Source organism: Haemaphysalis longicornis, unplaced genomic scaffold (genome assembly GCF_048455015.1).
Source record: "Haemaphysalis longicornis isolate Haplotype H1 unplaced genomic scaffold, Haemaphysalis longicornis Haplotype H1 scaffold_1, whole genome shotgun sequence".
Lineage (NCBI taxonomy): Eukaryota > Metazoa > Arthropoda > Arachnida > Ixodida > Ixodidae > Haemaphysalis > Haemaphysalis longicornis.
This window is the reverse complement of record NW_027526203.1, coordinates 450,316,034-450,336,779: the sequence shown is the minus strand read 5'-3', so window position 1 is coordinate 450,336,779 and position 20,746 is coordinate 450,316,034. Positions and strand designations below refer to the sequence as shown.

At 43.9% G+C, this 20,746-nt stretch overlaps 1 protein-coding gene across 2 annotated transcripts in view; it reads left to right on the top strand.

The window, feature by feature from the left end:
• Positions 1 to 20,746, top strand: part of Rrp5 (Ribosomal RNA Processing 5) — an 82,310-nt gene that overhangs the window by 29,721 nt on the left and 31,843 nt on the right. For both annotated transcript variants that reach the window (XM_077687755.1, XM_077687756.1), the window contains exons 11-17: positions 5,977 to 6,108; positions 7,916 to 7,957; positions 8,037 to 8,081; positions 9,990 to 10,178; positions 14,171 to 14,245; positions 14,343 to 14,438; positions 16,397 to 16,607. In XM_077687755.1, the coding sequence (XP_077543881.1) occupies positions 5,977 to 6,108; positions 7,916 to 7,957; positions 8,037 to 8,081; positions 9,990 to 10,178; positions 14,171 to 14,245; positions 14,343 to 14,438; positions 16,397 to 16,607 (790 nt within the window). The remainder of the gene's footprint in view (positions 1 to 5,976; positions 6,109 to 7,915; positions 7,958 to 8,036; positions 8,082 to 9,989; positions 10,179 to 14,170; positions 14,246 to 14,342; positions 14,439 to 16,396; positions 16,608 to 20,746) is intronic.

Sequence of the window (20,746 nt, the reverse complement as noted above, 5' to 3'; positions counted from 1 at the left end):
ACAGAACAAACCTTGTTGTTTTGTTTTGTTCGCATGCCGCAGGGCCATGAAAGCGCTGCAGCATGCCAACAAAGCACCAAGCATACTCCGCACTCCTTCCCTGCTCTGTGCTCTTCCGCGACTTTGCTGTTACGCTCCATGGTTTTGTTATTCAGCTGTGTCCCAACTTTTTTGTGTGCTCCTGGTGCTCACGTACGATGAGACAGTACATGAGCTACACAGCCGGTTTTAAACTGGAGGTGGTGGAGCATACGTTTAAGCACATGGAAACCACGTGGAACTTTAGCATTCACCCAGTACGTGTACGCTACTGGAAAAAGAAGAGGTTTGGGCGATGAACAGGGATCGGCACATGTTTTGTAAACCCAAAGAAGGAAAGTTTTCCGGTGTGGAAAAAAACGTTTTGGAGTGCCTTGACGGCACGGAAGACGATGCACTGTGGGCCGACAACAAATGTGAAGCTGCAAGCGACTTCAGGGAGGAGGGCAGTTCCGATGGCAAGTAGGGTGCCGATGGTGAGTAGGGGCCGCCAAGCATGTTGTGAATTTAAAAAAATTTGGTTAAATAATTACTAATGTATTTTAATGGAAAGGTAAAGTTTTGGCATCGCTTCTCTTAGCATCTTTATTGACTGAAATTTCAACATTTAGAATCTGTTGCAACTTTTTCCCACATAATGAAACCTCCCCCCAAATTTGTGCCGAATTTTCCGAAAAAAAAAGAAAAAAAGTGGCTTCATTACGCAAGTAAGTACGATACAAATATCTTGGTGTGTACCTGAAATCTGACCTGTCATATTGTCATCATGTAAATTATGCATGTGCAAAAGCGTATTGTGTTCTGGGCTTCCGACGTCGCAATGCAAAACACTTCTTGTGAAGACTAAAAGATTTCTGTGCAAAACCAATGTTCATCTCATACTTGAGTTTGTGTGTAATGTATGGAACCCATGTGTAAACATTGATATTGAAAAGCTGAAAAGGTTGCAAAGCTTTGTTGTGAACTGTTAATTAAGGTACTTCAGTATGTCGGTAGTAAACGTATTCTAGGTTAGGGTTCACTTCATCATCGTGGGTACATATTATTTATTATTTACAAGATACCTACATCACCACTAGGGCATTGGGCTCAGATATGTGCTCAGACTAAGATTTTTTCGTAGTATATTTCATGTGAGAACTAAGATTGACAGAAGATGGTATTTGAAAAACTCCAACCATGATGCATCTGATCATTCCTGTGAAATACAAGACCTACATTGTCGAGCAAAAGTGGTTAAACATTTATTTATTTTATTTTTTAGTACCCCTGAATACCCTCAATGGATGGTATTACTGTATTTACTCGTGTAATGAACCCACCTTTTTTTTTTCCAGAAAATTTGGCGTAAATTTGGGGGAAGGGTTCATTATGCGGGAAGAAGTTGCAACAGGCTTTAAAAGTTGAAATTTCATATAATAAAAATGTTAAGAGAAGCGATATCAAAATCTTACCTTTTCAGTAAAAATACGTACAAAATTATGTAACCCAATTACTTTTTTATTCACAACATCCTAGTGCCCTCCACCCCTACTGGCGTGTCGGTTCATTTCCCTATTTGCCATCGGAGCTGTCTTCTTCACTGAAGTCGCTTGCGGCTTCCTGCTCATCGCACGGCCACAGCACATTATCTTCCATGCCGTGAAGGCTGTCGGATATTCCTGTCTTTTTGAAGCTGCGGACGATGAGCTCAGAGTCAGAGGGAATCGCGCTCCATGCCTCCACTATCTATCGGCAGAGCACGTCGATGGATGGCCTCCTAATTTTCCCAGCTGGGGTCAGGTCGTGGCTCCCCTCAGCCGCCCACTCCACGAACAGCCGCCGCACGTTGTCCTTGAAGGACTTGTTGATCATGAACAGTACCTTAATGAACCTTGAAATAATGAACAGTACCTTATCTATTTGTGCCACATTTTTTATGCAACGTAACACAAAAAGTGAATTGCGTTCTTTGCAAATAACCACGGTACATTGCGAGGGGGGGGGCATACAGGGACTGTGAGCATTTCACACATTTAACAGCAGTACTAGAAAAATAGTAGAAAAAGCTTCGATACAGTAAAATATGTAGCGAACGCAAAATGCCTTTGGAAAAATAAATTAAACAAACAAGCACATGCGCAGAAAAGCACTTACAAAAACCGAAGAATAACGCTGCAGTCAGAAAGCACACGAGAAAACACGCTCTTCTTTTTCCCTGGAATCATTAGCATATGTAATAGGTTACTGAATCATATTGTTTCAATAATGCCTAGTGATGCATTTGCATGTTCTTTGTAATATGTTTTCTTTAGCTATGCCTGGTTTGGCTTGTCATAACTGCTTTGAAGCATTCTTTGTTTGTGTGCTCTTACAGATGTTTGTCTACTCCCTCCCTTCTCCCATCCCACTATTATTCCATGGAAAAGGCATTCTGGGTACAATGATGAATAACTAAAATGAATAACTAAACAGATATGAGCTCAAAGTGCAATGTCAGGGAAACTTGCTGCTGACAACCACATTCAGCAGAATTTCAGTTATAGGCAGTGTGTGGCATGCTTTACAGACAGATGCAAGACAGTGGAAAAGCTGTCCTGCCATACCTCAGGGGGTGTATTGCATTTTTACCTGTAAGCTCAGTCTGCCACATCTGATTTCGGCGCGCGTTAAAGATCCCCAGATGGTCAAAACTAATCCGGAGCCCTGGCGATGAGGCGCGCCATATACGGCGTGCCTCATCGTCAGCGTTGCGTCGGCGTGTTAAACCCTATAATCAATCAAGGGCATTGGCATGTTAAACCTCACAATCAATTAATCATTCAGTCTGTCACGTCTACTTTTCCTGAGCCTGTAGGGCCACTTGAGGGGGCACATGGGTCTTTTAATAATTCTCCACTCCTTCGCCACAAGTGGTATTGTAGCGATAGGAAATTCTGGAGAGGTACGTTCCAGCATGTAGTGCAGCTATGAAGATTGGTTCTTTTTCACTGCGAAGCTGAATGTTTAAACCATGCAATATGGGAAGCAATTTCGCATTTTGTGTTTAAGTAGTTGTTTAATTAGGTTTATTTTTAATTGGTTAGCAGGAGCACTTCAAACCTAGAAGTTAGAATTGATGTAAACTTGTATGTGATTGCAAAACAAAAAAAAAACTGCTTCCCATATTTCATTCTCCACAACTTGTATCTATTCATGCCTTGCTGGTAATTTTTTGTTGAATAGTTTTTTCCCTATTGCTCTCACGAACAATCGAAGATTTCTAATTAACTCTGAAACTAATTTCCTCACATCAAAATTAATTGGATATTTGAAATCAGCTAAAATAAAAGAACGAACAAGCCCATGCAGTTTAATCAAAATTCATTGGAAAGCAAAAAAAAAAAACTTTCTAAGACCAGCATGCCCATCATAGAGGCACGGTGGCTCTGGAATCGGTAGGGAATGCCATATAAATAGCAGAAGCTGCATAACTGAGCATTCTTGCACAAATGCTTACGGCTTCCCTCACGTCTACAAACATTGAATGAAATGTATGCAAAAAAAATACATACATAAAAAGACCTGTGTGCACAAGATTTTGGCATGTGCGAAATACCCCCAGGCTACCTAAGTTATCCTGCACTCCTGCACCTCTCTACTGCGGCACACGTATAGCTTCAGTGTGCCATACCCTCATCCCCCCCCACCCCCTTTTTTCGTTTCACACCTGTCATTGATGAGCAGCACTAAATATTAGAATAGGGGCAGTGGCAGTTGCAGGGGCGCTTGCTGTGGACCCCTTTTAACTCTTTTGTTACCACGCCTATACAAATCGATCGACGGTAATCGATGATTTATATTGCCTATTTTGACAAGTTGTAGTCATTTCTCGTACACCTAATGCGGCCAGTGGTTAGTCTAGGCACTGCACTTTCAGAATCAGTTTAAATTTTCCTGCTCCAGTAACATTGAGATTTTTGGCTTCGTTTTTTGCGAGCTGAGGTGCGTGTGCTTTTGAGGAAGGGGGCGTGACTTGACAAAAAAGCATGCCGCTTGTGGTTAGACTGCATTACCTTATAATTTTTTTTTATCAAAAGGCTCCTGGCAAGTCAAGTACCGAATAATGCTGTCAGCTTTGTAATCTGACAGCGTTGAGAGGTGATAATTACTTGAAAATGACACCAGCTATTCACTAGAGATCTTTGACTCGGAGAAAGGGTCGCTTTATTCTGCCAAAGCTTATTGTTTCTTTTTGCGTTGCAAAATTCATATTTGGTGCTACTACTGCTACTACGCAATTACCCAACTACAAGCACATTTGCCATGGCGTCTCCGTTGCCCGCTACTGTTCCTCGAAACAAGCATGCCGCTCGTGCTACCACATTACACATGCCTTACTTCTGCGATAACAGCTGCCGCTGAAAGTCAAAAGATAACACCGAGTCGGTAGATATCAGTTCAGACCGGGAGAACACTTCCAATCGGCCTTGAACACCGCCAGCTGCTCACTGGCCAGTTTCGTTTTTGTCCGAGGACATTTCTGGAAGTCTAGTGTTGCTTCTTAATAGAGCTGTTTATTCTGACAAAGTCTCCTCCAACAGCCTTGTAATTGTTTCTTTTCAAAATTGTTAGGTGGCGTCGCAGTGTGGTAGGCTCGCAGTGCTAAACTCGCTTCATAGCATGACGGCGGCTTGGTGAAAGCTTGCTGGGCACGATTCTAGCGCATCGTACCTTATTCCTGCAAGCAGGGCTACCATAACGAGTCAGAACATGATAATAAACCGCAAATTAAAGTTCTGACTGATAAGTGATGATCAGAACGTCAACATGCATCCACCACAGAGTGATTTTCAACACCAAGCGGATTTTTTTCGCATTGGTCAATTTCCCGCGGTAACGAAAGAGTTAAAGCAGTTTTGCTTATAAGAAAGCCCTGGTATGGCAAAAATCATTAGCACTTATTTTATGCGTACACTGCACACTTCAATGCCCAGCCCGCTCTGGCCAAAAACTATTAAAGGAGATGTGCGAATACTTATTTGTTGGTTTTGTTTCAAATATTCATTCAAAAAATACATTATTTTACATTTACTTTGATCATAGTTTCAGTATTCAAAAATTTTGACTGAAATAAATGGTAAAAGTTAGGCTGGCTTTCACCCCCTCCATTCCACCAAAATGTCGCATATCTGGGGTTCGATCCATACACAAAGCAAGTCAAAGCCAGCCTTTCTTCGACTTTGGGACCCTTGTCTGTAAAATTTTGTACTGTTGTAACACTTGCCTACTGCATTTTAATAAACTTCTTCTTCTTCTTCTTCTTTCTTTTTTTTTTCTTTTGTGAAATCAACCTTGCCGCTGTCCTACATGAGGTGCTTGGGTGCTAAATATGAGTTAACTGAGGTAAAATGCACATGCACTGGCCTTTGTGAAAGCCTTACTAACTTAGGATACAAATGGAGGAAGAGGAGAAGGAATAACTTATTTCACACTTGTTAGGAAAGGGTGTTGTTTTCTTGGGGAGGGGAGGTGCCCCTATTCCAGGGCCCCAGTAGCCCTGGCCGTACTTGGGGCCCGTTGTAGTACCAGCTGTCGCTGATCTTTTGGGTGTGCCGAACTGAGCAGCGCAGCTTTCCACTGCCCAAGAGTTAGTTGGGTGGGGTATTCGGGGAATGTTGGGGACGTTGGGGCAGGCCCACATAACGTGGTAAAGGGAGGCGTACTCAGTTGTGCAGGAAGGGCATTTGTTTGAAGGGTGAATGTTGGGGTACAAATGCAAAAATAATAAAATGTGCTTTCGGACTACTACTCATCGAAAATTGCATGTGGACACATATGACAGTTTTTATTTTCAAAAGCATAAAAATTACTCGGCATGAGAAGCTTATTCATTGTATATGTGTGAAAATATTGCATCCTTTTAATTTTAACTGTTTTGTTTCTTGAATGTGACTTAACCCGCCTTTCACTATGCAGGGCTGGGTGCCTCCACGTGAACTTCCCCCTTCTGGCCGTGGTGTAGAGGCAGGTTACACGGCAGGCAAGGTAGTCACTTGTCGTGTGGTCGACTGCCAGCCTTCGGAGGAGCGATTGACGCTGTCACTAAAGGTACCATTATGACGATGTTGTGTGGAGGCAGTGGAGCTGGCAGCAGTGTCTTGTTGTTAGTAAGCACTAACAAAAGCAGCAATGTCAGCCTGCCCTGCACAGAGATGACAGCACTACCTGGGTTAGTTGGGGTCATGTGTTGTGACATTTAAGGGCACAGACTGTTTGGGAAAAAAAGTATCACATAAGCTGTGAGCAGATAAGGAGAATGATGTAGCGATTTATGGAGCATCCTATGAAGAACATTATGAATACATTGAATGCGCACACAAATGTGGGAATTCATTCTATCAGCCTCCAAAATAGTGAGTGGAATGGAATGGACACGCTTCTCCTGAAAACGAAAAATAGAGAGAAGCCCTTTTTACGTGGCCTGAGGCATCGGCCAAGAGTTGGAAAGTAGATGGGGAGAATAGAGTGGCAAAGGAAGCCAACCAGAAGCAATCCTCAACGCCTGCTTCGAATAGAGTGGCAAAGGAAGCCAACCAGAAACAATCCTCAATGCCTGCTTCTCTCATGATCAGCAGAGTGTCAAGCATTTGCTTTCTGTGAGGTGGAGTTCCAAGTGGATTTACCCAAAGTTCATAGTTTGCTAGCCATAGCAGGCCAAGTGTTCTCAGGCAGCGTTTTATGTGGACACTGAACGCTGAACATTGCCACAGGAAATGGGGTCACTGTGTAGTAGTCAAATTCAACTGCTTAGCGGACAGTAACGAGTTTCACTTGACCTGCACTGGTGATGGCTAGTTATTTGGGTTGCAATTTTTGCACCAAAATAAAAGGCTTCCTTGCCTCTTGTAATTTCTAATGTTGATACCTGAATGGGGGTGTACATTTTACTGGTATATATGATTTGTGAAAAAGAAAAGTGCAAAAATTGTTGTTTTTGTAAAAATATTTTCTGGAGTTGAGAAGGGCTCACTGAGCCAGAAGCACACACAGCTTGCGAATGGGAAAGCATGTGCACACGCAAAAATAAGAAGAAATGTCCTATGTTGCCACATTGTTTGTAAAAAGCCATTCCAGGGTTAGCGACATATGCCTGACACTGTATATCGTGATTGTTTTGCTAGTTATTTCACTTGGGAGGTGTGGCAGACGAGCAGTGTCTATTAGTTTGCCGATTCTTGGCAGCTGTTCTTTGAATGTGATGTAGGGAAAAACCCACTGCGAGATATAAATTTGGATTGGGGCCTGCATTTGAATGAGAAATCCATGTGTTGTCATTCCAGGGTTATTTTTTTGTTTTAAAGTGAAGCTCTCTATATCTCACTTGGGGCAGTGGCAGAAAAAACGCATTCAACTTTACACATTGGGTTTCCAGAAGGTGAACATCAATCACACACCTCATAAACAACGGGATGTTTTTACATGCATAACGAGGTTCATTGTGGTAGATGAATGCAGTTTAGTGTCATATGGTTGAGTGATGATGATGAAAGCATTTTCTAACAGGTGCCGACGTGTCACGTTGATCGATCACGCCACACGCTTAACCTGCAGGAAGCCCAAATCAACAACATTATCGAGCTTACCAAATCAGCATATTCGGACGACTGAATCACAAACTATTAGATACAAATTCATAACATCGTATTTGTTTAGCATCCTTTTGTTGTAGATTTGGACTTTGGCTGATTGGATTCTGGACTTTGCATTTGTATCGGAGAAAGCTTCGCCTTTTGACAATCTTTCTTCCGGAAAGCTTTTTTTTTTTTTTTTTTAATTGCTGGCCTGTGCCTCTGCGTGTGAGCACTAATGTTCGGGTGCCCAAATGCTGACGTAAATTTAAAAAAAAATTTTTCAGCTGACTCCAAAAGGTGAAGAGGAGGCTGAGGCCTTGATTCAGGTAACTGTTTTGTTTCAGAACTCACTGCGGCGCCATCACTTATCAGAGGGATATCTAGTGTGAATTTTATTTTTTCTAGGCCGCTGCCACTTCATTGAAACGAGAGGGTGTGGAGGTGGGGAAGGTAAGCCATTAATTTTGCTTGGATGGACATCATCCGAATACTCCCTGATTTACTACGCTAGTGAATACCCACTGGATGAACAGCTCTTGCATGCAGCTGTCAGCATTACCAACCATTGGTAGGATTAGCTCACAGGCATGGCTGCTGTTTCTGTTACAGTAAAACCTCATTCCTAGACACTGGAGGGACCCGGGAAACATGTCTCTTGCAACTAAGGTCTCGTATAGCCAAAAATTCTTAAAACACTGTGGAATCAGAAATAACCACTATTATACACCAGCATCAATGCGTATTTAGGCAGGTCAACCAGAAAGTGCTCACTATGGCTTAGAGAAGTCATTCATAGTAGTTTTAGGGACTGCAGATTGTATTAGCTTCCTTCCCAACTTTTGTAGATAAGCCACTTCACTTTGCGAGCCGTCCTGTTCTCAGAATACCATTAAAGTGCTCTTAGACATTTATCAGCCTCAACTGCTTTCTGCCCTGCAAGATCCTCGTCATCGTCCTCTGGTGTTCTTTTAGGGAACCGATTACTTAAATGAGGATCACATGATCTGTAAGCTCCTCGGAGCACATGAGGTCCCCATGTGCAGATGCAAAACTCCTCAAAAGTTTCTGGAACCTTTTGCGGTCTCTTGGATGCAGGCCCATGCTTCATCTTCAGGGCAGTATTCCACAAGGTCTTTCATATAAGGCCCTTCTTCTATCGTGTCTCTTCTAAATACAGTTGAACCTCATAACGAACACTGATATTGCAAATTATTGGCTATAGTTGGTCACACTTTATTTCAAAGGCACTTATTCTTTTATAATGAAACTGAAACCGTGAGAGCCGCGCACGATATCGGATATAATGAAGAAATATTGGACCAGGGGGCTGAGAAGCTACTTGGAAAACCCTCCGGCATCTGAAGCTGCAGAAGTATAAAGGCCCTTTTGTTCGTGGACGTTGTGAAAAAAAATTCATCCTGCTCAGTGCTGTGAGTAGCCACGCGATGAAGATCACATACTTCATCAAATAAATAAAGCTGCATGCCTGCTTTGTCAAGTAAACTTTGTTCTGTTGTAATTTCACGCACTCATGTTCCGGTTCATTGAGCTTGAAATGCAATAAGGAGAAAGGAAAGGGTTACCTTGTTTACATTGGATTCGAAGCCTAAAAAATGCATTTTTGTATCAAGTATTTTTGCGCGAGCCAGATTGTTGACTTGTTAAGGCCAATTTTTACCTCTACTATTACAACGAATATCGGATATATATACCCGCCGCGGCGGTTCAGTGGTTAAGGTGCTGTGCTGCTGAGCACGAGGTCGCGGGTTCGATTCCCGGGCGCGGCGGCCACTTTTCTGATGGAGGTGAAAAGTGAAAAGCCCTGTGTGTACGAGATTTCGGAGCACGTTAAAGATCCCCAGGTGGTCAAAATTAATCCGGAGCCCTCCACTACGGCGCGCATCATCGCCTGCGTTGCGTCGGCACATTAAACCCCCACAATCAATCGAATATCGGATATAACGAACTAATTGCTGTTCCGATACTACTTTGTTATTACGAGGCTCGACTGTAGTGAAGAATTCACTCTAGGGACCAAAAAAAGGTGCCCTTAGTAACAGAGGGTCTCTTGTAACCATGTATCTTCTATGCAATGGTGCTAAGGTTGCAATCACAGGAAAACCAACCAAACCGTATTCAAATGTCTTTTGATGTGCAGTACATGGCAGTGAATGTTTGGAATTTCTGTTTCAATATAACAATACAATAGCCTACTGAAGGCTGATGGTAATTGTTGACAAGTTTGCTTATTAATTCGAGTGGTTTCTGTAATTTCTGTAACTGGGATACTTGAAAATGTTGTGTAGTCTTTCTTTTCAATTTTGGTTCATTGCAAAGTTTTGGCACATATTTTTGCAGCTTGTCTCGGGCATCATTGAAGCAAGAGTTGAAGACGGTTTCACTGTGCGGCTGCGCAATGGAGCGCACGCTTCCCTTCCCAGGCGGCACTTGTCGGATTCTGGTCCTCATTGTGCACGCCTGCAGCAGCTGCTTCGTGAAGGCACCAACCTTACCAATCTGGTGGTTTTTCACGCATCAGACCAGATTGTATCCTTTCTGCCATCACTTTTTGTCATTCCAGAGCTGTTGCACATGCTTTGGTAGCACCTGGTGTGCTTGTGCATGATTTGCTACTATTGTTAGTCATATTCGCTGGCAATTATTATATGTAGCTTGGCTCCTAACTTTAGACAATATTTATAAGGCCATGTAAACTGTACAGATTATATGTACACTGTACAAACTTTGGTGGAGCAACATCCAGAAAAATGCTTCAAGCATCCCACAGCTCTGATGAGATTGGCTTTACAACGACGTTGAACTATAGTAAACCCCTGGACAAACTTGAAGGGACCGCAAAAATTTCTTCGTATTATCTGAAATTCACCTTAAACGGACGTCTTTTGCATTGTGCACATTACAAGAGAGCAAAAGTGTTGTTCGTTTTATAACCATGAAATTCATCATACTCGAGTTTGTTTTAATGGGCGTGTACTGTATTGTAATCATCACTTGATGCTTTCAAGTTTTTTGTCTTGACACTTGTTGTGGTTTTGTCTTTATCTTTATGGAGCTGTGTTTCCTACAGTGCAAAGCAAAGATGGGCTGCGGAGAAGACAGTAAAGAATAACATATAGCATTAACTTTTTTCCTTCTTGCTCTTCTTTCGGGAAAACCCATGGTTACAAATGGAGGGAATTGCTTCACACAAAGGCCCCGGCAACCTGTGGCACAAAAAAAAAAAAAATTACGCCCACCTCCCCTCGCAGGAACCCTGGTGTGATGCAATGCATCTCATGGGGGGTTCCATTGGCGTTTTCCATCGTATTGATTACGCTTATAGCAGGGATTCTCACGCGGGCGTAATTTTCCATTTTCACCATGCAATGCACATGCTGTACACGTATGCTCAGGTACGGTCTTTATTGCAGATGAAAATGAGTGCCTTGTGGTCCGTAAAGTGCACAGTTAGGGGCTCGACGATTGCATCAAGCAATCGTCGAGTACTGCGAGAGAGTGCAAGCGTAACGTGGACGACCGTCGACCGAGACCGTCGGAGCGCGGCATGCCGCTTTATATTCACAGCGCCCAAAGGAAAGGAGAGCGCGGAGGGAGAGAGTATCGCCCACCGGCGCCTAGCAACGAGTGAGAGCGCGCTGCGCCAACCCGCAGCTGTTTGGGAGAGAGTGTTCTCTATCGGAGAGAGGAGAGGAGGAGAGGCGCAGCTGTGCGGACAACGCCGTACAGACGCAGGAAGGACAGAGGGGCGAGCATGAGATGCGGTGCATCTAAAAGAAAGCTGTAAAGGTTGGGACACCTATGTTGCGAAATGCAACCTTCGTTATAATCCAGTACTATACATGTAACCCAGAGAATGATGAAGCTTGGAAGGTGAGCAAACAGGAAACAAAACATTGGACAAGGGGGCAGCCTCAGTCCAGTGCCCAAAGTTTTGTTTTCTTTCTATACCTGTGCACAGACAGACAAGTAGAGGAACAAAACTAGGACTTGTTGAACTAGGGCAACTTAGCTTGCTGCTAGAGGAGCTTTCAAACATTCAATGAAATATCATAGGATTAAGTTATGTTAGAACAGGTAATGGCTTTAAGGAGTTTAGTAGCAGGTGTAATCTATTCTTTCTACCGAGGGAGTGAAGGAAGGACTCGGGGTAGGTTTCTTGGCCCACAAAGGGATAGCAGAGAATGTGGACGAGTTCTGCAGCATTAGCGACAGAGTCATGGCTATTGCGGTCAAGCTGCTATCACCCACACCTTGGCTCTGCCCACCTGTGCTTGGCGCCCGCTCTTCCTCTCCCCACTACGCTGCACGTGTGCTTGACGCTTGCTCTCCCCCTGGCTAGGCTATGCCCTGTCCACATCGCTGCGCGCCCATGCTACCATGCCTTGTCCCATGAAAGCCTCGACCAAGAACGGCTTCGCTGTTTATATCTCCCTTCTGGCCGTGCCGCCAATGATAAAGGTGGGCTGCGACTGCTTGCTCATATCCCGGCACCAGTTCCAATGTGCTCCGCTCCAGCTATTAGCCCACCTTTGCAGTACGCCCTTGCGTATTCCTATAACTCGTGTCTCATAGCGCGGGCCACGATGGTGGGGCTAGTGTCAATAGATAAGATAGAGTACTGTCACTGAGGCACGCAAATGACCAACGGCGGCCATTTTATTGTTTATCAGCGTTGCCCGATTGCTTGCGTCTGCGGCTTCATCGCTGACTTAGACGAGGTCATTTGTAAACAACACTGCCGAAGACGCAGCAACGCGGCATCTTCAGACTCACTTCTGCAGCTGAAATGCTGCAAAACGCGTTATCTTCGATTCACATTCAGAACGACGCCGGTTGCACGCAGCCACAGAGCAGGGAGGATGAGGGAGGTCAACCACAGTTGACCGGCAGGAAATGCGTTAACAAAAAATTGGCGGCACCCATGAAATGTCGCAGTGTAAACAAGTGTCGCGTGATGTGAACTGACCAATGATCACGGTGGCAACGCGGAACAATAGGAGAAAAGAGTGCCGACACTCTGTAACTTTATCCAGTGGCGCTAGGTGGGGCCATTCGCTCACTGAGCTACTTCCTGGGCTTGCGGGTGCCTTTGCAGGACATCACTAATTGAACGCATTGCTCCTCAGTTATGGCAATGCATGCTACCCAAGACATGACAGTTCACCTGAAAAACCAGAGATTGTACTTGCTGACCGCATGAGGGACCTTAGTATTGTGCAGGACATTCTTGAAGATTTCATATCTCTTGCGGGATGGGTGGTCACCCTAAGTAGGAGGAGACCAATAACGCAATGGCAGGATGAGATAGGAAATTGGGTGGAAAACAATGGATTCGGACAGTGCAGGATGGGAGCAGATAGAAGTCAATGGGAGAGGCCTTCATTGTGCAGTGGACATTAATAGGCTGGTGATGATATATGTGTGTATATGTTTTTTTTCTGTATATGTATTATGCGAGAAGTAATGCCCTTCACTTGTAAGCATGTGTTTTCAGACAAGAAAAGTTTTTGGTCGGTCCTGTGTGTTGCTCCTTTTCTGGGTTTTCTTTTGCGTTACCTTTGCACTGTAGAAAACATGATAAAGTACCAACTGACCCACCTTGTTTTCTTGAACTTAATTTCTGTAACTGTAATCAATTTTCATGTAATCAATTTCTCAGTTTCTGTATTCAATTTTTTGTAGTAATTCTATTTGCAGTCTACAGGTTCCAAAGAATACCTGCAAAATGTTATAGCTGTACCAAAAGTATTTACAAAGCTGTCACCTTTTGAAGTTTCCTAAATGACCACTTCACCTATATTCAAAACTTCGGGCCTTGTTTTCTCGCGACCAATTTTTTCCCCCATGAAGTCGACTGTCGGGTACAAAATCTTGGGGTGTACTGGTCAGATTTGTATTATTTTTGCTGCACTTGAAAGCTTATGAACTGAACAGTGCAATAAAACCACAATAACGTAGAATTTCTTTTTGCTAGCACAATTTTTTAGGTAGTTCATTTTACGAAAACATTGGTAATTGAAGACCTTACATTGAATAAAATTATAGCAATTGCAGAAACATAGCTAAAATTACTGCTGTCATATAGTTGTGCTCCCAGGTCCTTCTAGAGCACAAATGAATAAAAAGTTTGCGAGTATTTTATGGGCAGATGCTGAAAAAATTGCCCAAAACGGAATGGCATAACATCTTGCACAACTCTGAACTTACAATGCATAGACGAAAACTGACTGCATATTTGTGCTCAGGATGTTAAATACACTTGGAAATCTCAAGCACATAGGTTAAGAAATTACAAAATTTAACTAATTAATAGAGGGTTCATTTTGATTAAGTAATAGAGGCTTCATTAATAATAGGCGCTTTTAATTAATTAATACAGGCTTAATTAATTAATAGATGCTTCATTTTTCTTGTCATGCTGTGTTCTTCCTGAAATGGAAATCTTAAAGCTAAGCGCAGTTTGTTTTGTGCAGTGCTTCACGGATTTAATTTAAGCTTTCCTTGACACAAGCTTCTAGGTTGTATCGCGGAAAGCATTGCTCGTCAGTGCTGCTCAGCAGGGGCTGCTTGTCTCCAGCTTTGAAAACTTGGAGGTGAGTGTGTGGTAGAAACACGGGCTTGAGTCTAATTTGCTGGAGTTGTGTGGAGCAGGTTTTGCGGACATAGGTACTTTTTCTGGGCTTTTTTCAGCCGGGCACCCTTGTGTTTGGGCTACTGGTGGCGTTTGTGAGGCACGGAATGTTGCTCGAGCTGCCTGCTGGCATCCGAGGCTTCGTCCCTATCAAGGTGGGTGGAATGAGAACTGCGTGGCTCCAAAGCCAAGTGCGGGGTTCTTCGTGTGGTAAATTCTAGCACACACTCACTCTGTTGTTGTTGAAACAGTGCAGTGCTGCGGAAACTGTGAAGGAAAAGGAAGATGGAAAGTCTGGTGTGCATACCTCATAGCAGTGAAACATTTTTTGATGAGGCGCAAAAGCTTCATGGTTGAACAGTGCGTAAAAGTTCTGAAGAAGTTAGTTTGCATGGCAATGTTTACAGGCCAACTGCACTCAAATTTCACCTTGTCCAAATTTATTTTGAACATACAGCACGTACCAAAAAACAACTGGGACATGACTGGTAGCTTCATGAAATTCATTGTGAATCAGTTAAAAACGGTTAAAATAACTCTGCTGTACATGACGCACACCTGCTGGTGGGTCATGCAATCAGTCATGAAGCGGAAGTAACCTGCGGGCCGGCCGTGTGCTTGGCCCTCCTACTAGCCAGGAGAGCCAGTTGAGCACCGCTGATAGCACTTCTCTGAGGGCTGTGCGCAAAGCCGTTGTGTGCAGGTTTGCTCCAGCCGGTCAGCCACCCTGGCCGCTTGCTCACCGGCTGCAACATCACTTCATCCTCGCCCTAATGGCCGCACTCTTCCAAATTTCAGTTTCAAAATCACCGATTTTTGTTAGTTGTTTGCGCCATGCATGCGCATATTTCAGCTGTGATGTATTTCACAGTGTTTTTAGACAGACTATATGGAAATAGGGTTTTCAAGAGGTCAAAATGTTCAGTGCAGTTGGCCTTTAAGTGTTTGCGGCAGCACTAGCAGGGGGGCTGCTGCTCTAATTGGAACCCCCAAAGTAGTTTATATTTATGTAGATAGTTTACGTCACCCATAGTGAGGTGAAATGAAGCTCTGAGTCCACACGGCGTCGTATACAAGCCACATCTGGAACACGCTACGGTTTGTCGCCCATTCTCAGAATCCTCCACTGGTGCCGCTGTTTCCATTTCCCGCCTTTGGCGCTGATTTTCTGTGTGATTATGTGTACCTCGCAACAATTTTCTGTACCTTATGTGTTCCATGAGAGAGAAAGAGAAAAGCCTTTATTGGAGGCAAGGCAGGCTCTAGGCTTGTCGGAGGAAACGGTAAATGATGGGATAAGATGAAGTGGCTCTAGAATCGGCTCTAGAAATACTGCAACTTACTCTTTGAAGCAGGAGTTGCCTAAAACTCTGCTACTTGTACATATTGACTCTTCAGGATTCTCAAATAGGCAGATTTAGACTTCAGCATTTCTTTAATCTCCTCCCAGTCAACTGATTAGTCCAAAATTGTACAAATTTTTGCACTTGTGTAACATATTTCTCTTGGCTGAGAATAGGAAGGTACAGCATAGCGTAGTCATAGAAGCTGTCATTAATTTGATCAATTCTTATGTGTGGATGTGCTATCACAGCATTGACCCACAAAAACATCAGTGTAAGAGCATAAAATTTCTTTCTGCAAATATGTCAAATAGCAGGTTTAAAATGAGGCAACTAATGGTATCAGTGGTGTTTATCAACAGAAAGCATGCCCTTGTATGTGCACAGTCATCTTCCCGGTGACTGTGACTGGACCAGCAGATATACTCTATGGCCTTTTTGGTGGAACTACTGAAGCTTTATTTAAAAGAGACTGTTGGATCAGGTAGCCAAGAACTGGTTTATGGTCCACAAAGAAAATGCAATGTCACTTCAGTCAGGGTAAACTGCAGCCATGTAAGAGTTACAAAATAGAGCCTGAAAAAAAAAATACAGGTTTAATACTGATGCAGGAATTCTTGGTCTTTGATAAACTTTACACACTGCACATCAAAAGTTTGGTTACTCCTGTTTCAAATCGTTATCTAACATGTCAAAAGGTTGAAATGTAGGGATGGTGTGCAGACGTGAGCGTCTTGTTCACTCTTTTTTTCCCCTACACCGATGTGCAGGATGTTGCTGATGGGTTCCTCAGCGATGCGTCTCGGTCCGGCTTTGCGTTGGGCCAGTGCCTGTTGGCCAGGGTGACCCAGGTGGACACTGAAAAGTGCCAGGTCTGGCTCAGCACCAGCATGAAGAGCGTTGCAGAGAGGAACGACAGGCGCACCATGGAGTGCCTGGCAGCCCAGCTGAGTGACGAAGAGCTCCTCTCGGGACTGGGCCGTAAGTGGCAGCGCTCTCTTCTTTCTCCCCATGGACACTGGTTAGATCCCAACTGCGGTGGCCGTTTTTCTGATCAAGGCGAAAAACAAACGCATCCATGTGTCGAGATTTGAGCACATTTTAAAGGGACACTGAAGTGATATGTAAACATTGCGGGATTACTAGCGCAAATTGTAGCCCGGAGTCCCCAGGCCATGTTTCGACCACTCTGGGCGCGTTTACGCGATTTCATTTAGTAGAAAAATTAATTCGAAAATGCTGTCCTCCTCTCTTTACGCTCGCCCATTTTCTGTGGCGTTTTCGTGTGACGTCAGGAGGTGGCGAGCTCGCAATTGGCTGCGCTACTGCACGGCTCCCCGGCTTTCAGACAGAATCAGTCGGCCCAGCGTTTCGTCCGCCGGCCGCCGCGGGTCGTCGCAATTCGTTCGCTCAGTTGAAACGAAGCCAGGACACGTTTGTGAATGGAAGAATGTGCCTCTCTTTACTTGGTTAGTTTGTACACTGTATCTAGCTCCAAGTCAAGGTCGCTTCACACAAGCGCTGCACAAGCGCACATGCGACGCTTCGCTGACTGGTACGCCAGTAGGAAAATATAAGGCCTCTTGAAGCCGGGAGAAGAGTCAGCGAAGTCAATATAGGTACTAAGGAAATAAAATCAACTGATACTTTTACCGTAGAGCGTAAAACTAGGGAGCACGAAGCACTTTTTTGCAGCAGCACGACTACGCATCTGCGAACGCTTTTCCGTCTACGAAATGCAATTGCTAGACGTGAGCTATTGTGGAAACTTGGGGTACGCTTACTGCACGAGCGCAATACAACAAATAGTCACCTAAGCTGCTTGAAATGCCAAAACTAAATAAAAGTGTAAACGTGTTGTACAATATATACCTTATATTAGCAAGGTCGCCTGAGCCGTTCTTGTGGCCTAGTTGTCTGGGGCGCTAGATGTGTTGTCGCAAGTGTTTTGCAAGTCATGAGTTCGAGTCCCCGCGGGTACGTGCTTTTTTTTTTTTTTTTTTTTTTTGTAAGTTAACTTTTTTGTTTTCTGCCGATGTTTTCTACATTGAGTTCACCTTTTTTGGGGGGGCCGCAACGTTCATGGCTCCACGAACTAATTCACAGAACGCGCGCAGGCTGGCACTGGCGCGCTAGCGAGTTCTCGTTGGCGTGCTGTTGCCATAAGCACCGACTGCTTGCGGGCAGTGGGCACAGGCCAGAATGAACAGACCCTTGGCCTGGTGCGAACACGCTTTTTACGGTACAGGCATGAGTGAGGCAAGCTCCAAATATGGGGGAAAAGCGCATGATATTTGGGCGTCTGCGGGTACGCAGAGGGCGTCCATGCACTGCGTAGGCCTCGGCTAGTGAATGCTACGATTCCAAGCCGTCCGGGGAGGCTTATCTTTATGCATTTCCACAGCTGACAACATGGCAGAAGCGCGGTACGATGATTACTGAGTTATTGAGAATGCCCATCCAACAACGCCACCAGTTGTGTTTTACAGAACCGAAACCGAAACTTGTTTGGTTGCTCACCTTGGGCATCGTCCAATCACGGTGCCCGCTCCTCCTAACGTCACAGCTTTAGTTGGTGCGGCCGCCGCAAACCGCGCATGGTAGTTTTTCTTCTTTCGCGCTTTGTAAAATAATTACCGATTTGTCAACCGGATAAACGATGAAAAGTGTGCTAATTTGAGCCAGTCTACGCAGTCCAAGCAAAAACGGGAGCTTGACAAATTCACTTCAGTGTCTCTTTAAAGAGCCCCCAGGTAGTCTAAATTAATCCAGAGCCCTCCACTTTGGCGCACCTCACAGCGTAGGTGTAGTATCGCAGTGGAATTCCCCCCAAATTTTTTCGGCTTTCTTTACCATTCTCGCAGTGTCTGGAGCGTTTCCTTTTTCATAGCAAGTTCAACAGAGGCAGGATGCAGACACCTTTTTCGCAAATGATATCACTTCTTGTCAAACTTAATTTGATATCTTCAAATTTTCGTATGCCACGTCCGATCAAGCCATCTGTCTTTCTGAACCTCTGTTCCAGTTGCTCCACTTTGCCACCTGGATGGCCCACCTCTTGTCACCCCTCTGCATTACACGACCAGTTAAACTCCACTTCTGTCTCTTTAATTTGAACTTCTTCCGCCTTAGTTTGTTTCCTAATCCGCTGCACTCATTTGTAGGGGTATGCGAATACTCGAAACTTTCGAATATTAAAGTGAATAGTGCATTATTCGATTTGCTTTGAAGTGAATATCACTGAGACTTTAAAAGAATCGCGTTAAGCGACGGGCAAACTTCATGTGTTTTAGCCATGTGATCATGTCTTTAAGGAATTGTAAGAGGCTTGGGGAAAATTATTGTGTATAGCCTATATAGCTTCAAAAAGCCTGGCAGTTTTTAGCTATGCAGTAGCTAAGCACAGATGTATTGTAGCTGACTTTACAGCTTTTTTTTACTGGGTATTAGAAATAGAAAAGCCAGTGTTGTAAAAGAGGGAGCTTGGTCAGCAGCAAGAATGGATGGCTAATATTAATTCCTTGAACAGCATAATGTCCTCAAAATTACCTTAAATTTATCCAACAACATCGAATCAATTGGCTAAATTTGGGCTAAAATAACAGTTGGTGCAGTTTACCTAATCAAAATATCCTCATCTCTGCATTGTTCACAAAGAAAAAAAAATGCCTGGATAACTGCTGCATCACGGAATGTACTTAGGGGTGTGCAAATATTTGATTTTCGATTTTGAATGAAAAATTTTCTTCTCGAATAATTCGATTCGACTTTCTAATACCTAGTATTCGAACTTCGAATAATTCGACATGACGAATATTTAAAACACTGCCAATGTTGCAGCTAGAGTAGTGTAGCCATTCCTTACCCTAGCATCGAAAGTTTTCAGTCAAACGTTCGCTGACGACCCATTTTCGGTCCACAAGCTTGTCTTCGAGGCTTGGTCATATTTCTGCTTTTCGCTTGTAAAGACTTTTTATTGCCGACATGTAATTGTATAGTTCCTTGCTTTGTTTGCATCACTCGCATACACAGAAAAAAGGAGCGACACAGCTGTCTTCAGCATGCAGAAAAGTTTCCTCACATAGGGGTTTCTGTAATAAAGGGGTGCATTGCCGTTTGCACATCGTTGGAAACAAATATGATGCATCGTAGTCGGCGCAAAATGAACAAATTTGCGAGCACAAATTACTGCTACTACAATGATGCCATCTTGTGATGGCGATGACACTGAATCTGCCCCCCTGACAGTTGCGACCATTAAATACCAATCTTTTTTCTTTTTTGTGATTAAAATTAATTTTCTCAAGCTACTGTGCAGCCACAAAATTGCGTAAAATTAGTCGTATTAAATATCTGTGAATGGGGTCTTGTTGTAACACAGTACCATGGTCGTCGCAGGCACGTGATTTTTCTGTGAAATGTCCACGTGCCGGGCTATGCAGCGTGGGTAGCCACAATTGAAAATGTAATTTAGAAGTTTTTTGAGAAGGCAAGTCCGTGCTGTGCTATCTGTAAGAAATGCGGCTCCACGCTCAAGGTGCCATCAAGCACGACAACCCTGCTCGTGAATCACTTGAAGAGCAAACACCACGTTTATTAATTGGAGTTTCAAGAATCACGAAAGGGAAACCAGATCCCTAAAGGCACAAGCCAATGAACCTTGCTAGGCATGAGTAAGGGAAAAGACCTGTTGTCGGACAGTGCTAAAAAGCAGACGACCATGTTCATTGCGTGTAGGATCGTGAAAGACCTTCAGCCGTGTGAGTTCGTCGGAAACAAAGGATTCCAAGACTTGATGAATCACCTGCAGCCCCAGTACAATATCCCGCATAGGACTACATTTTCAACATCGGTAGTCCCAGAGCTGTACTGAAGCACAGTTGCCTCACTCAAGGATAAAATCTCTTCGGACATAGCAAAATCAGTGAAGTTGGTCACATTCACCACTGTGTGGACCTCTACCATGTGGAGGACATTCACCATGTGGACCTCCAGGGCCAATCAAAGTTACATCACTTTGACATGCCACTACATGACGCAGCATTTCACGATTAAGGCATTTACTCTAGCGTGCCTCACTTGCCTGAAAGCCACACTTCAGCTAACATCAAGACCTGCTT